This window comes from Branchiostoma belcheri, unplaced genomic scaffold, assembly GCF_001625305.1.
Source record: "Branchiostoma belcheri isolate BF01 breed outbred unplaced genomic scaffold, Haploidv18h27 scaffold7, whole genome shotgun sequence".
In the NCBI taxonomy this organism is placed as follows: Eukaryota; Metazoa; Chordata; class Leptocardii; order Amphioxiformes; family Branchiostomatidae; genus Branchiostoma; species Branchiostoma belcheri.
In genome coordinates this window covers 4,294,788-4,311,133 of record NW_017804353.1, presented here as the reverse complement: position 1 = coordinate 4,311,133, position 16,346 = coordinate 4,294,788, and the positions used below count along the sequence as shown (strand labels likewise).

Here is a 16,346-nt window from a genome sequence, read left to right as displayed (position 1 = left end):
TCTGAAGACCACATCCTGCAGTAATGAAAACAATACCTTGTTGTTTACCTTAGATAGATGTCTGTTCCCTTTGCAGCTCTGCCTGTTTCTGTTTTTGGCGCTGCGAATGACTTGACCGGATTTGACCCGTGTTAGCCCTGGTCACAGCATCCAAACAGCAAGATGATAGTGTTATCTCAGTAATGTGTGAGTAGCAACATGTTCTTACATTCATCGTACCAAATACTACTTTAAAATTTTAAAGTCCCAATAAATTCATCATACTTTTGCATTATCATTCACATAGTTTATATTCTATTACAGTTACTCTAATACTTTTATGTGTAGATGCTATCGACTCTTCCAAACTTTTGACGGCGAGGCCTGTGTCATTTCTGATTTTAGTACATTGAGTATTGAATACCATCCCATTATAGGGCCATGATTATTTAACTTTGTATAATTTATATTCTCTACATTCAGAATTCTTTTTTTGTTTTAGCCTTAGTTTCAGATTTACGTACTGTGATGAGTTGTTCAAAATTTAATCAAATTGTATATCTACCCGCATAAAAAGTCCGGTAGTCCAATAACCGGAAGTCACCCGTGCTGAGAACTCGGGAAACCCGTCCACGATCTTTCTTTTCCCTCCTCCATCTTGGACAGTAAGCACCATGGCGGCTGCTGTCGAGAGGTATAATATCTTATATTTCATAAAACATGAAATATTGAACACAGTTTTGGGTAACAGATGGTAGAGAATAAATGTAGCTAGATCACTGTATGACTCTGCTGCCCACAGCTGTGATTTGCGTTTGTGTTTTTACTGAATAAAGTTAGCGAAGCAGTACACTAAAATCAGGTATCAAGATGGCCGCCTCCATCACATGTGGTTGCGTTCAAAAAATTATATTCTGGTGAAAGATGTTGAGGGTTCAAGATCATAACATAAGCTAGAAATGTACATAGGATATCTGTTGCTTGCCATGTGCAGCATTTTTAAAATATAGAATATATTGTATATTACTATATGGCCACACCAAGTAAATTTTATGGATGACGTCCGCGCGCGCATTGATTTTGGCCTGTTCCTGGAAAAAAACAAGAAATTCCGCTTCCTGTAACTATGACCAAAGAGTCACGACAGTGCCGCAAATCGTTAGGTTGACGTGAAACCCGTAACGTGAAATGGGTAAAGAGCACATGCTTTGTTTCTGCAGGCCTGCAAAAAATGTGATGAAAGAAACAGGACAGTACGATAACTGCTATTCCACCTGATTCATTGCTTTTTTGATGATGAATAACTTCTTGCTTGTTACACTGTGTCACCTCATTCAACTTGTGTCCTAACATTTGTCGTCTCTTAGTTTATTTCTAATCTAGGCATCTTGTTTTTTAGGGCCCTTCTTGTTTTTTTTCGCCCTCTCGCATTAGATTTAGGGTCTCCAAAGGACGTCATCCATAAAATTTACTTGGTGTGGCCTATGCTCATATTTTGGATCCAAGTACATGTGCATCCAAGTACATAATTTTGCAGATTAAAATTATGGTTATAAATACTTATACTAGTTCTAGAGATTGTATACAACAATTATATTATAGTGTGAATATATTTTAGTATTCTTAGAAAAATTATGCAAGCCATTCATAACATTATATGATCAATAATAATTTCTGAGGTAAGAACTACATCATGACTGAATCTTACATGCTCCCTCTCCACCCATGCAGCAGTACGATTGAGAACCTGGAGACAGCTCCAGTGGAGGTTCCTGAGATCAAGCTGTTTGGTCGCTGGAGCAGTGACGATGTCCAAGTCAACGACATCAGCTTGACGGTATGTTTGTTAAGAAAGTGTTTGAGGTGTACGAATGCAACACAAGACGTTCAGAGTTGTTCATAGTGTGATGAATTTGCAATGAAAGTTTACTGCAAACACTGCAAACTAAAACCCACAGCAGATATTTATCAATGTACAAATTGTGAAGATTGTAGTAACACTTGGAATCCTTCCATCTCAAGAGATGATCGTAACACTTTTGGGTTTTATGTCATCTTGTATGGCTAGTCAGTCCTGTCCTTGAATGACAGTCCCAGCCACAGTTGGGAATGGTAGTAATTGTAGTAAGTACTATGAATTGTAGTTGGTATGCTTTACACACTGTCAAGTGTTCTCAGACTCTTTGAAAAGTTGTAAAAGAACTTCTGAATGTACTAAAACTGTTTCTCTCCATCCCCAGGATTATATCCCAGTCAAGGAGAAGTTTGCCAAGTACCTGCCACACTCTGCGGGCCGCTATCAGACCAAGCGCTTTCGTAAGGCCCAGTGCCCGATCGTAGAGCGCCTGACCTGTTCCATGATGATGCATGGTCGCAACAATGGCAAGAAAATCATGGCAATGCGCATCGTCAAGCACTCGTTTGAGATCATCCACCTTCTGACAGGCGAGGTGAGTTCGGAGAGAAGCTACCTGTATTTGTAGTATTTTACTTTATTGTAGAAGCAAAGTGAACTTTGATAGAAATGAAATAGGTCACTGCAAATTGGAAAGACAGTTGTAATTTTTTTTAAAGTAGACACTTTATGCGCATATTTACATTTGTTTCTTGTGCAAAAACATATTTTCGAGCAATACGTCAATAGGGTGTCCGAAGGTGTGAAAGTGTTTAGAAAGTGTTAAATATATTAAGTAACCTAATGAATTGGATCTTGTAGTACTTTTGCCATCTCACAACAGGAAAATATGTTTACAACTGCTACATTGTTTTGTCTGGTTTTCAGAACCCACTGCAAGTTGTGGTGAACGCTATCATCAACAGCGGGCCACGTGAAGACTCCACACGTATTGGCCGTGCTGGTACCGTCAGAAGACAGGCTGTCGACGTGTCACCCCTCAGGAGAGTCAACCAGGTAAAGTTGTCCTCATTTTCGTTGCATTTGCTCCAATATAGTCAAAACACCACTACAACTATTGAAGGAGAAAGGAGGCAGCACATTAATGCTGCAAGGGTCAAACGTCACAGAAAAGTAGCAATACAGTCCTGACAATAGACCATCAGTGCCCGAAGTGTGGACGACCGTTTGCCTCACGTTTCAGACTTGGATCTCATCCCCGGTAAATAGAGGACACTGACAGTCATCTTGACTGCGTAGGACTACCAAGTCCAAACATTTGAAGTGTATATCCTTGCCTAGTAAAGTTTTGAATTAGTATGTTAATAGAAGCTTATTTTGTTCCATTGGCTATGTTGTGTAGGCCATCTGGTTGTTGTGCACCGGAGCTCGTGAGGCGGCCTTCAGGAACGTGAAGACGATTGCTGAGTGCTTGGCTGATGAACTCATCAATGCTGCCAAGGTAAACCTTGAGAACAAGCAAGGAAAACTGCTGAGAGGATTCTGTGCTTCAAACTAATAGTCTCCTTTGATTCACTCATCATCATTTCATAAGGTTCACTTCAACAGGTTTGTCAAAGCTGGAAAATGTTATATTTATTATTGTAACTAATCTCCAACCAGATGATGTGGTGGAAGATTGTAATGTTTTTTGACAGCATGGCAAGAATGAGGGATTGCCAGAGAGGCTAAACAGTCAGAAAACATTACACCCTTCCACCATCATTTGCTTGGAGATTATACAGATTCTTTCATAATGGAGTGATGATTGTACTTGGCAAATTTTAACTGTTATTATGTCATTCTTCCACAGGGATCCTTCAACTCCTACGCTATCAAGAAGAAGGACGAGTTGGAACGTGTGGCCAAGTCTAACCGTTAAGGTGGACACCTGGAACAGCTGGAGATGCATATGCACCTGCTCTTTCAGCTTCGGAATGCTCTGACCAGTTACATCAGAGAAAATAAAATATTCCTTTACCTGTGAACATCCTGTCTGATGATTCTGAGTCGTCCTGAATTCTGTCTTTCCTTTGTACTTGGAATTCACTTCCCATGTTGTGAGAGTTTTGCAAATAGTTAAACTGAACATTAAATTGGTACACCCACACCTTAGATAAGTAAAAAAAACATGTCAACTTGTTATATTCAGGCTGTCCTGACTCCTGACATGATGAACAAGATTGTAGTCCTAATAATAGTTTGATACATACAGTTTTACAGTACAAATGTATTTGAAACTTAGAGTTAATCCATGGACTGCCTGGGTGCTATAAGACATAACCTGATGAGTTACAGTCTAGCAGTGTAGACAACACATATCCGATGAGATGCGTGGTGGTGATACATGCACTGCAATGTGAGGAATAGTGTTATATGTAAGTCTATACTAGTATTTCGTGGATAGCACATTGCCTTCACCAAATCCACCTTGCGGATTATGTTGGTACTGTCCCATTGGATCTTAAAATTGTACAGAAAAGGTCACAAAGGCTGCAATTATAAGAATATGAGAGATTTTGCCAATCTAGATGTAACGGTTTGATGGTTGGTAGAATGTATTTTCGTACGCAGAAAGCCGGAGTGTTGTGATTGAGCAGCTTAGCTACAACCGCCCATGCGCGTGACCCTTTTGTGGTAGGTCAACGTTCACTAGGTCATTGTTCACAAAATGTAGTTTATCTACATATCGCGACAGCCGCTGAAAGAATAGTTCGACCGCTAGAGCAAAGAACAAGTTCGACCGCCAGAGCAAAGACGTACTAGATATATAACTTAGTACCGCAGCACTCCCCAGCAGTGACAAGTCAGTCGTCTAATTTTTCTATTGCGAGTCTGTTACTCTGTACCCTCCTCCAAACATGGCTGCTCCTCAGATGCCCACCCCTGATCCCAACCCGGAAGTCAAGTACACACAGGTAAGGACCGACCTCTGTGCATGGGTAGTAACACCACCTATAAATCCTACAACAGGAGTGGAGCTTTCTAACATGGAGTTACAAACGGACAGCTCACTGTACGTCGGGACTGTACGTCTAAGTGTATTATCACGGTGTTGAGCTTTGCAAAGAATGTAACGTTATCCAGGACTTGGTGACTTTACAATGGCTCCCATATCCATTCATGGTATGTTTTAACATAACATTTCGCCGCACAGGCCATGCCTCAACTATCAGCCGTGATGAATTCTAACCAGGGCATCAAATGAGAAAATTTAAACGCATTGTTTTGTTGATTCGGAAGAGGAATATATGGCGAAAAGTTAAAGGGTCAATATCCTATCGGGCGATCATTCCTCCACGTCGATCGAGATTTACATGTATTCGTGACTGGAATGTGTGTGAAAGATCGACTTGACAAAGTTACTTGTACTATTGATACTCAGGGAAATTATCATGGCAATACTTTTGTGTAAAACAGTAAGAATATATAGAGTTAGATATTATATTGAGCTTCCTGAGGTACATGCCTTTCAGACAAATATGCCAAGTCATGCTTACGAATGTTAAACGAACTAACAAACCAACACGTGAAGCAACAAGAGCAACTTTCCACGCATTAGAGAGTAATGTAGACACAAAGTTTCTTTCGAAATCGTAGCTAAGGCTACAGATTCGTGTTTGCTACGTACGCCAATTTCCACTTTTTATCATAACGTTTTATATATCGAATAGCTACACATACGCCCTCCCTAAGAATATACGGCAACGAAATGGTTGTTGTCGTATAATTTCCCCTTTTACAGACAAGGTACTTCAGCTACCTGAAGACGTCAGTGGCGTCACTGAAGGCAATTTTTGGTCGGGAATATCAAAGTTGAAAATGTTGTCCAAACTCTCCACAGATTTTCATCAATAACGAGTTTGTGAACTCTGTGAGCGGGAAGACGTTTGCCACCATCAACCCCGCCACGGGAGAGAAGATCTGTGATGTCCAGGAGGCGGAAAAGGTACATGTGAATGTTTTAGGTGTAAATCAGTTTTGGTAGAGTATCCCTTTTCCGATGACAGTGATAAGAGGCTGTTGGTGGTAAAATATGTATAGGCTTAAAGCCCCGGACGAATCGGAGTTTGAGACAGCTACGTTCAAAGAATAGAAAATGTATAAATCACTCCGTGTTAGGCAGAAATATAATGTACTATAGATAAAAGGATCAGGGCATTTTGTAGTTATCTGGTCCTGCCCTTTCGTGAGTTTCGTCTATTATATATTCAGTCAATACCAGTAGTACTGGTTCATAATTCCCTTTTAAAACCAATTTCTGGATCTGCATGGCTGCACAACTCCCTTTTCGGAGACAGTGCATCAGTCACGCGGTTGTACTGTTGACTGTCAAGTGATCCTCTCCTCTCAGGCTGACGTGGACAAGGCAGTAGCGGCCGCTAGGGCGGCGTTTCAGCTGGGGTCTCCCTGGCGGAACATGGATGCATCGCAGCGTGGAAGGCTCCTCCTGAAGCTGGCGGACTTGATACAGAGGGATGCTGCGTACCTAGCGGTAAGTTCAAACCAGTAAGAAGAAAAGCAGCGAGTGGCATAGCTGGTACAACTCACTCCCTTGTCTCGCGATGGTGGTTGTTGTTATGCAATATACTTGACGGTCGTTATGCAATGTACTTTTTGTTTGTTTGTTTGTTTGTTTGTTTGTTTGCATATAATCGAAGTTATCTTAGTAGCAAATAATCTTAGTAGCAAAACAGCAAAAAAGATAGGCCGGAATCTTCCCCCACATCATTGATTTTAACAATTGGAAATAAGTATATAAAAATAGATATAGGAATAGATAACAAATACTTGTTGAATAAGCCTCGTAGGTCGACTCGGTGGCGGACATTTCCCTCCAAAGGTTGCAATATACGTACATGCACAAGGACATGGTAAAGAATAAACGCATGGTTCACAAGTTTTTGTATTGTAAGATGTCATATCTTGGACGCCCGCAGAACCTGGAGACGCTTGACAACGGCAAGCCGTTCATGCACTCGTACTTCGCAGACGTGCTGTCTCCCATCAAGGACCTGACGTACTTCGCCGGCTGGTGTGACAAAATCACCGGCAAGACCATTCCTGTTGGTGAGACTCATTTGTATACGCACTTCTATGTCTTAAGGAACAATTTGTGATTAAGACGTCGGATAGAAAGAGTATGTTTTGGTGACTCTGAGCCGTACGCGTTTGTTTTCCAGACGGCCCGTATTTTACCTACACCCGCCTGGAGCCTATTGGAGTCTGTGGAGGAATCACCCCGGTACGCAGTTTTAAAATTATATAACGCTGGTTCAATAAAGATAGTCAATGTTAAAAAAGGATAAACTTTGAAGTTGCAACTATGGTATTAAGAGTAACCTCCAATTAAATTCACAACTTACGTCAGTTGATATTACGATGAAACAATGTATTATATTACGATGTTTACTTCGTGAAATCCTATGTTATATACCTTATGTTATAATGCTATTATATATATGTCTTTAATCGGTGAGATTGACATAGATCACGATTCCTATTTTCCTCAGTGGAACTTCCCATCAACGTGTTCGTGTGGAAGGTGGCGCCCGCCCTGGCTACCGGCAACACCGTGGTCATCAAGCCGGCCGAACAGACGCCCCTCACCGCTCTCTACCTGGCCTCGCTCATCAAGGAGGTCCGACGTTTATCAAGTCGACCAAATGCAAATTCTACATCATCCTTTGAAATTAATTATATTGCTTTACTTCAACATGATGCATGTCGTCATAAAGACAAATATGTAATGTCTATTATCTATTATTTTTTTCAGTACATAGTATAAAAGATATTTTAGGATGTTACGCTTCAAAAATCTTCATAGAACTGGAACTAATACGAATAAGGCCCCTCTTCCGTAATTTAGAAGTTTTTTTTCCGACATAAATTTATTTACTTGATCACAAGCAAAGGTCGTTCTAGGATGCCTTTCCTGAAGCCTAGCTGAAGTTTTCTCCCGTCTGTCCAGGCGGGGTTCCCCCCGGGTGTCGTGAACGTGCTGCCCGGGTTCGGCCCGACCTGCGGCGCGCACATCGCCGAGCACATGGACGTGGACAAGGTCGCCTTCACGGGGTCCACAGAGGTCTCATCCTCCTTATCTTTATACTCATCATTACTTCACCAGAAGATGGTTTTGTTATGGCTCACCTGTGTGTTTGTCTTCTGTGTTTCTGCGATTCATAACATCCCCAGTGCAGTGGTTTACATCATCACCCGGCCGGACGGGGGCCTGGTGAACGAAGCGGTATTTTACTCCGTCAGGGACGGTATAACCCGACCAATGTACGATCGACCGATGATGATGATGATGTACCATTCGTACAGATGAACAAAACCATTGGCTACGTAATGAAGGACGGACCGTTTTAATTCTGCACCTCTATTTAGACTTAAAGATGGTGAGAACTTTTTTGTAATTTGCAGGTCGGGAAGATCATCCAGGCAGCGGCTGGGAAGAGTAACTTGAAGCGAGTTACCCTGGAGCTGGGCGGCAAGAGTCCGCTCATCGTCTTCGCTGATGCCGACCGTGAGTACTACTGTAATAAGACGTGGCAAGTCACGCGTAACTTTTATGTCAGTTTTTGCTAAATACGACGGAGAAATAAAGCAGACAGTAAAGTGGAATTTCATTCTTCACGCTAATCAACATTTTGCACACTGCAGTCATCCCTCACAACGGCACCTTTTAGTTTAGAACTTTTACATTGGTAAAAGGAATTTTCGACGGGCGACGCGTATCTTTATCGGTGCCCAGAAGTCGATATGGCGCGCCATCCAGCCAGTCAGGGCTTGCATACAGCAAGGAGGTAAACTCCTTGCATACAGCAAATCTCGGGGAACATGTACTACGAGGGGTGTTCAAAAAGTTCTCGGTCTCACCTAGAAAACGTCAGGGCAGTAAAATTTTTCTTACACTATTTTTAAATATAGTCCTCTCTAACTGCAATGCACTTGGTCCAGTGATGTTACAGCTTTACTTTCCCATTGTGGAAGAAGGTTGCATCTGGACCCCCCAGATGGGCCTATACCGCATAGATGACGTCATCATTACCATCAAAACGTTGACCACATAAGTGGAACTTGAGTTTAGGAAACAGGTAGAAGTCCAAGGGTTCTAGGTCAGGTGAATTGGAAGGGTGGGGTTAGACTTCAAAGCCAAATTCGTTTGCTGCTGCCACTGACCCCTGTGCTGTGAGGACAGGTGCATTTTCATCACGCCAGCTCGGTGCTTTCCTCTCCTTTTCTCTTTGACTGTTGTACTCAACTGTCGCAATTCTGTTGAATAGTACTCCCCATTGATGCTTTAACCCCTTCGCATGTAGTCAATTATGATTACTTCCTTACTGTCCCAGAAAACAGAGGCAAAAACCGTGTCAACGGACGAAACTCGCTAAAACTTCTTGGGGGGCCGGGAAAAATTCTTCATCCATTGTTTGCTCTGCTGTTTTTTATTCGGGCTGAAAGTGGTGAACCCAGCTCTTCTTGGGATACAAATGTTTTTAGGAAATTGCATGGATTGGACTGAATTCGTTCCTTGAAATGTCCAGCCTGTTTAACTTCTGATGTTCAAAAACATTAGAGGCACCCTCCATGCAGACAGTTTTTTCATCCCCAGGATGTTCGACAAAACATTGTGAACTGAGTCATAACACAGGCCAAAGAACCTGCTACATGTTGGCCACTCTCAAATCTGTCATTCACTACCATGTGATGGATGGCCTCAACTGGATTGTCCGTGGTGCTGATTTGTGGCATCCTGACATATGTTCATCTTTTGTGCTCTCCTTGCCGCGCTTATAGCTAGTAACCCACTTCTTTATAGTTGAATAAGAAGGGGAGTCATCACCAAGTGTCTTGACCACGTGTTTATGGATGTCCTTAGGAGACAACCTTTTTTATCGATACACTTGATCACAGCACACGCTTCTTTTGCGGCCATTTTGTGATTTTCCCTCACCCACCCCATTTTCATGGGGCGTCACGTGCTTATTAATGAATATAAAAATTTGAATTTTTGTGTGCAGTGATGTAAGACGTCATAGTATACAGCTATACCAAAGAATAGGAGTTTGACCTTTATTTTCTAGGTGAGGCCGAGAACTTTTTGAACACCCCTCGTAGTATTTTGTTTGATCTTCCTTCAGTGGACACGGCTGTGGAAGAGGCGCACAACTCGGCGTTCTTTAACCAGGGCCAGGTGTGCGTGGCCGGCACACGCACGTTCGTGCAGGAGGGAGTGTACGACGACTTCGTCAAGCGGAGCGTGGAGCGCGCCAAGCAGGTGTCCATCGGCAGCCCGTTTGACATGCGGAATAATCACGGGGCACAGGTACACGTAGCTGTCACACACATGCACTGATAAGAAGGACGGCACTCCTTTAAAAGTGGATTATGTTCGGTACAAGTTTATTTTTAAGGCATGCGTCCATATTTTTCAGCATATGTGAATTCGTTCATCAGTGAACAACCCGAGTCGCGACGGCAGTCGAAGGAATTACTTGGCTATGTCGTTGATATACCGTTGACACTGTTAACTTTTCTCGTTTACACAGATTGACCAAGACATGTTTGATAAGGTCATGCGGCTTATCGAGACTGGAAAGAAGCAAGGTACGCATTGTTTGAAATTAGATGGTGGCACAGGATGGTGTAAATAAGGACATGCTTGCTACAGCGATGCATGTAATTTCAGGACCTCGCATACTCGCCAAGACGTTCTATTCCTTTGTTGATCACTCATGTACAGTTGTAGACGTTAACACAATGAATATTCCCTGGAAAAACACGTCAGGTGAAAAGGTTTCTCCACACATCGAATTAGAACATGCTGCTACAACAGTTGTGTTTTTGTGGACAGGTGCCAATTTGCAGTATGGCGGCAGTCGCCATGGCGACAAGGGTTTCTTCATCCAGCCTACGGTGTTCTCTGACGTGCAGGACGACATGACCATCGCCAAGGAGGAGGTACGAATGACAGTGTTACGTAAGGTTTACCCTAGGCGCCATACCACCATTTTCCCTTCTTTACCCGCCACATCCAGCCATCTTCTCAGCTTCCAGCGCCCATCGTTAAAAGAAATCCTGTGTGGTGGCCTGGCTGGCTAGCCTGGGTACCATCCTGGTTTAGTTTATTTCCGCTCCCACAGTCGCTCCCACCAACCAGGGAGCGACTGTGGGAGCGGACGTAAACTAACCAGGATGGTACCCAGGCTACTGGCTGGCCAGACTGTTGCCAGGGCGCCTGGGCTGCAGGGTCACGGCATTCCTCAATGAAATTTTACCATAGACACTCCTCAACTGTTCACGGGCTGGCCAAATACTGGGATATTATCGGCGGGTTGGATCGTAAAAGGGCCCAGTGGTTCTTGAGCCGGTATTCGGGTATTGGCTTTCAGGGTAGTCAAGAATCAGCAAGCATCATCCGATTTTATATCAATCACTTTATTCAAAAACGTTTCCTGTTTCTAACTTTCCCAAACACAGATATTTGGCCCCGTCATGAGCATCATCAAGTTCAAGGACATCGACGAGGTGATTGACCGAGCGAACAAAACCGCCTACGGGCTGGCGGCTTACGTCTTCACCAAGGACATCGACAAGGCGCTAACCATCGCCAACTCCGTACAGGCCGGCTCGGTCAGGTGGGCCATGACGTCATCACTGCGTCCGCCATGTTGGTGTCCCAAATAGAACAGGCGACGGTTGTGGTTAGCTCAAAGGCAGCAAAATCTCAAAATTAAAGCTGCTGCCTTGAATAAAAGAGGAGGACCTGAAAGCGCTGTATATATAGAAATTACGACTAGTATTTGAAGAGTTGATATACTATGTACATGTAACGTAAAACATATTGAGTACTGATGATGACGTCTACTTTTTGTCTCTCGTTCCCAGTGTGAACTGTTATCACCCAATAGCAATCCAGGCGCCATTCGGAGGCTTCAAACAGTCTGGACATGGCCGAGAGCTGTAAGTAACCTTCTCTTCTAAACAGGTCAACTTATTGGTATGAAGGCTACATGTAGGGTCAGGGTTAGGGTCAGAGTTAGAGTTAGGGTTGGTCCGTAGTCCGTACAGGTTTATACACTGTGAACGTTGGACCTTTCTAGCACAAATGTGTTTCACTAGTCTAGTCTGTGATGAAAAAGAAATTTATAATTTCTTTGGCATTTTGGCATGGATTATATACAGATGTTTTACTTTCCTACTTTAAACTGTAGTCCTCATTCGATATAGTTTTGCTGTTTTTAAATAACTTGCGTTGACGCGATCTCTTTGATTTTCCCCGACAGGGGTGAATATGGAGTTTACGAGTACTGTGAGGTGAAGACGGTGAGTTATGAGAACAGGCCGAAAGAGGCATTATTTTCCCAAGTGCGCGTCACTGGTCTGTTTTCCCTTCATAATGATCATTATTCAAATTCTGAGGCGAAATCTCATTCGAATTGCGAGAACGATATTGTTTAATTCATACCAACAAGAAAGAAGCGCCATTGTACATTTACAGACTTTTGATATCATATTATAAATGTTATGCTTTAAAATAATAAAAAAATCAACAAAACATTTTCCAGGCTTTAATGAACGCAACGCTTGAATGTGAACAGTTTTTGCGTCCATTTCTCTCCCAGGTAACCGTCAAGCTGTCCGACAAGATGTGAACTTGACAGGACCAGGCTTTACAGATTGGAACACCCCATACACAGCCTCTTTTTACCACACTTGACATGCTCTGCTGATATAGTCTATCCCTAGCCTGGGACCCAAGCAAGTCTATCATGGCATTAGTTAGTTACCACACATATCAAAGATTAATTTGCTATTCGTTACGGAACTCCCGCTTGGAATATATGCGTCAAATTTGAGGCACTTGAATATAGTTCAATGAGATACATAATTCAATGAGAGACATAATCTTAGAACTATTCTAGCATATCTTGATATGTGCTACATACAACTGTGTAGAATCTGAAGCTAAATAATGTGAATCTTGGTACTAAGAAAAAGACAAAATTAAGAAGATGAAGCAATGCGTACTGATATACACAAATTATTCTTTCCGATTCTTCGGCTTGGCATCTTGGGGAACTGGGAACTTTCTCCAGAACAGAAGCCGCGATTGGCTAACTGCCTAGAAGTGTACTTCTCATTAGTGCGTTGTGTTTACCGAATGTCAGTCCACTGTCTGAGTTGACAACTAATTTCATTTCACGTCGAAAGCATGTTATGTACATGTAGTCGCACAACGCACAGTAAAACAGAATCATTTGCGCCGCTACACAAAACCTTCCAGCTCCCTTGGGCAACCTGTCAAAGGGTTGATCTTTACAATAAAAGATGACTGTCAATTCTCACGATAGGTGTGTATGTATCATTCATGAGTTACCTCTGAACCTGGGGGGTTTACGATCATGTTAGGAACAAAAGCGAACACGGGGAGTCAGGTACCGGCCCAACCTCAACGCCGCCACAGTCAACAACAACAGCCCACAATATTTGCAGACCCGTTGGCGCACCTTGTCCGGATGTCATGATGGAACAATGTGGCACCGTCCAGATGTAAAAGGTTTGACATTCGCTCAACAGAAGGTAAAAGCCTCTCCAAGGGCGAGCCTGTTCAAAGGATTAGTGACTTGTGTTTGTCTTCGGCGCATTGATTTTTGTGAAGTCGGGACAGATCTTTTGATGTTGTGTAGGGACTGACAGAAGTAAAGTCGCAGATTTGAAATATGCATTAATGTCCGAATGCGTGTAAAGCCCGAGATACGTCGATGCATGATCAAAAGGACAAAACTGTTTTTAAAAGTTGAAACTGTGGAAAACGTAGTATAATATGTAACGCTATGTGTAAGAATATCCTTTAAAATCTTCCAACCTCGGGTATGAGTTAATGATTCGTCCCGAAAATGCTTCATCGTCGATTGCGTGTCCCTGTTGACATGTTCAACTGTCAGGGAGACTTGTTTACTCTCAAGCACGATTTGTTTAAGTCAAATGGTGTGATGATTTCTTCATCAGAGATCGCCTTTTATATTTTGTGCTTTAGGAAACACTTGGGGTGTTTTTTTCTGAGGAAACTCTTAAGGGGGCGGAGTGTGTACACCTGGAAAACAGCGCAAACGTCTGACGGGACGTCGCCATGGCGACAACATGAGCTTTTGTCAGGCGATAGAATAGAGGACGATCTCCAACCTCCTGGTGGGCACGTACCAAATACGTGTGCGTCAAACTGGAGGGAGATACAGCCGCGACACTTTGCCATGTCATAATACAGGGACTCAAGGAGGCACTCTGGGCTTTCATACATCGACTCTGAATCGCCCCACAGCACCATGAACACGGCGGCACCAGGTAAGGATGTTTTGGACACATTTGTTTCACAGTGACGGCACCTGGGTAGACACAGTAACGACTTTAAGGCATAACACCATTGCGACACGGGATTTGCTACCTTATCAACGGCTTTACTCCTTTGCATCTGGCAATTTAAGTCTCATTTCACCTAAATCTTGCCCTAAGATTTGATAGATAGATCCTGAAGCCCGAAATATTAATATGTAAAAGCACACGTATGGGTTTTTCTCTAGTTACAGCCCTAGATCCATGGCATCTGAGCCTCAACATATGAATATCCATGTGGCTGTTGTTACACCTGCTCGGCATTGTATTTCAACTAACTGTAGCGATCTGCACCGAAGTAAGTGACGGCAGCTTTTGGGTTGCATTCTGTCGGAACATGCTGCCACAATAGGGTATCTTAAGCCCCACTTTGCTTAAGTACGGTGTTATCACTGCAAAAGTCATCCTGAAACGGGATTAGGTGTTCTAAACACACAAACCCCTCTCTTAGATCCTCCATTACTGTCATTGGGCTGGAAGGATGGCGTGATCTTTCCACTCTATGAAAATCTAGAGACTTGAATCAAGAAAAAAATTGTGATACAGACCAAGATAATTTAAAGACTATCCAAAACATTTCCACCTGTACTACGAACATACATGTCAATACCTCAGCAATGACAACAACATCGTTCAGTACAAGTTCACATCTAGTTTGATCAGAGCTCGGCGACTTTAAAGTATTTTCTGGATAAACGTTGGGTGATAGATCTGATAAAGATCTGATAATTTAAGGAGATTGACAAAATTGTAAAACGATGAGACCCCAGCTTGCATAGTTACCACAACACGGGTCAGTATCTCCAAAATCGTTCCCCATTCTGACGTTCCACAATAATGGTGTTTGTTCAGCAAACGTACTTCAGCAAACGTTCCTCTTTCTTCTGGACTAATTTGCCGGAATGGTCTGTGACCTCCAGGACAAAGACAAACAACTGTTTTTGTTTGTGTTGGAAACGTTTGTCCAGCCGGCGGGATGACTTCAATTTTGTTCAGTGGTTGATCGATATCCAATTTGCACAGCCCGCATGTCAGGCCGAGTGACTACCGCTTTACAATCCATAAAGCCATCAATTCGAATCAGTTTTTCGTTTAAACATGACGGCGGAAAAATACCCGGGACGTCCATGATACAACAAAATGTGAACCTTAATTTTTTTTAAATTTTGTTTCATCTTTATTTACAAAGCATGTATGCTTAAAATATGTAATCTGACCCAAAGTAAGTATAAGTAACATCAATTGTATTTAAGGGGACCCCCCCCCCCGACAAATGTACAGGTTTCTGGGTTTTCCCGCACATTTCTATATACTAGTAACTTACAACTATCGATACTTACCGGAATGTTTAGATTCGGAGCCATAATAACCATCCAAAACAGACATCTACGCGCAGTTATCTTCATGAAAACAATTTCCCCATTTCTTCGCTGGGCAGTGACGAATGTGACCAGTGCAGTAGCGGTGCCGTGGATCCAGACCGTCCCTGCGGTGTTCACCATACTGGGCTGTATCTTCCTGGCCGCCACCATCCTCATCTGTCTCAATCTGACGTTCTGCAAGGAATGGTGGGAACGGACCTGCAGCTGCTGTGGAAGAACAGGGTAAGTGGTCCACAGACGACAGGTTCTAGAAATAAAGTACCAGTTTTTTCAGAAAATGACTGGCACGCTTCTTGCATATCATAATTTAAATCTCTCCCTCTCAACGCCCCTGTGCGCTTAATCAGTAAAGATAGAAAAAGGTTTGTCCTGGCCAATGTCACTTGGCAAAGGGAAAGATTTCACGTTTGTAATGATGCAATCTGGACATTAAACTTATACTGTTGTAAATAGACGTTGGTATTTTCTTAGTGAAGTTTGGGTTTTAAATTATTATCAGGTGGCATCTAAATTGTTAATTACCTCCATGAAATGGAAGGTATTGTTTTTGGCGCGTCTGTGTGCGTGTGTGTGTGTGTGTGTGTGTGTGTGTGTGTGTGTGTGTGTGTGTGTGTATGTGTGTGTGTGTATGTGTGTTTGTGTTTCCGCTTTTTTGTACCTTCATAACTCCATAACGCATTTATGGATTGTGG

General features: G+C 42.7%; 3 protein-coding genes and 1 pseudogene across 3 annotated transcripts in view; 3 read left to right on the top strand and 1 right to left on the bottom strand.

The window, feature by feature from the left end:
* Positions 1 to 148, bottom strand: part of LOC109484542 (protein FAM69A-like) — a 57,512-nt gene extending 57,364 nt beyond the window's left edge. The window contains exon 1 of the mRNA XM_019787862.1: positions 49 to 148. The gene's annotated coding sequence lies outside the window, so the exon portion shown is untranslated. The remainder of the gene's footprint in view (positions 1 to 48) is intronic.
* A 408-nt stretch (positions 149 to 556) lies between these two features.
* Positions 557 to 3,861, top strand: LOC109484597 (40S ribosomal protein S5). Its single transcript, XM_019787922.1, has 6 exons — positions 557 to 673; positions 1,711 to 1,816; positions 2,220 to 2,429; positions 2,762 to 2,890; positions 3,237 to 3,335; positions 3,687 to 3,861. The coding sequence occupies exons 1-6, from the start codon at positions 654 to 656 to the stop codon at positions 3,753 to 3,755; spliced, it is 633 nt and encodes a 210-aa protein (XP_019643481.1). The 5' UTR covers positions 557 to 653; the 3' UTR covers positions 3,756 to 3,861.
* Positions 3,862 to 4,482: 621 nt separating this feature from the next.
* On the top strand, positions 4,483 to 13,201 carry LOC109484529 (annotated as a pseudogene).
* A 1,004-nt stretch (positions 13,202 to 14,205) lies between these two features.
* The window catches only part of LOC109484388, an 8,391-nt gene continuing 6,250 nt past the window's right edge, over positions 14,206 to 16,346 (top strand). The window contains exons 1-2 of the mRNA XM_019787637.1: positions 14,206 to 14,224; positions 15,711 to 15,876. Of these exons, the coding sequence (XP_019643196.1) occupies positions 14,206 to 14,224; positions 15,711 to 15,876 (185 nt within the window). The remainder of the gene's footprint in view (positions 14,225 to 15,710; positions 15,877 to 16,346) is intronic.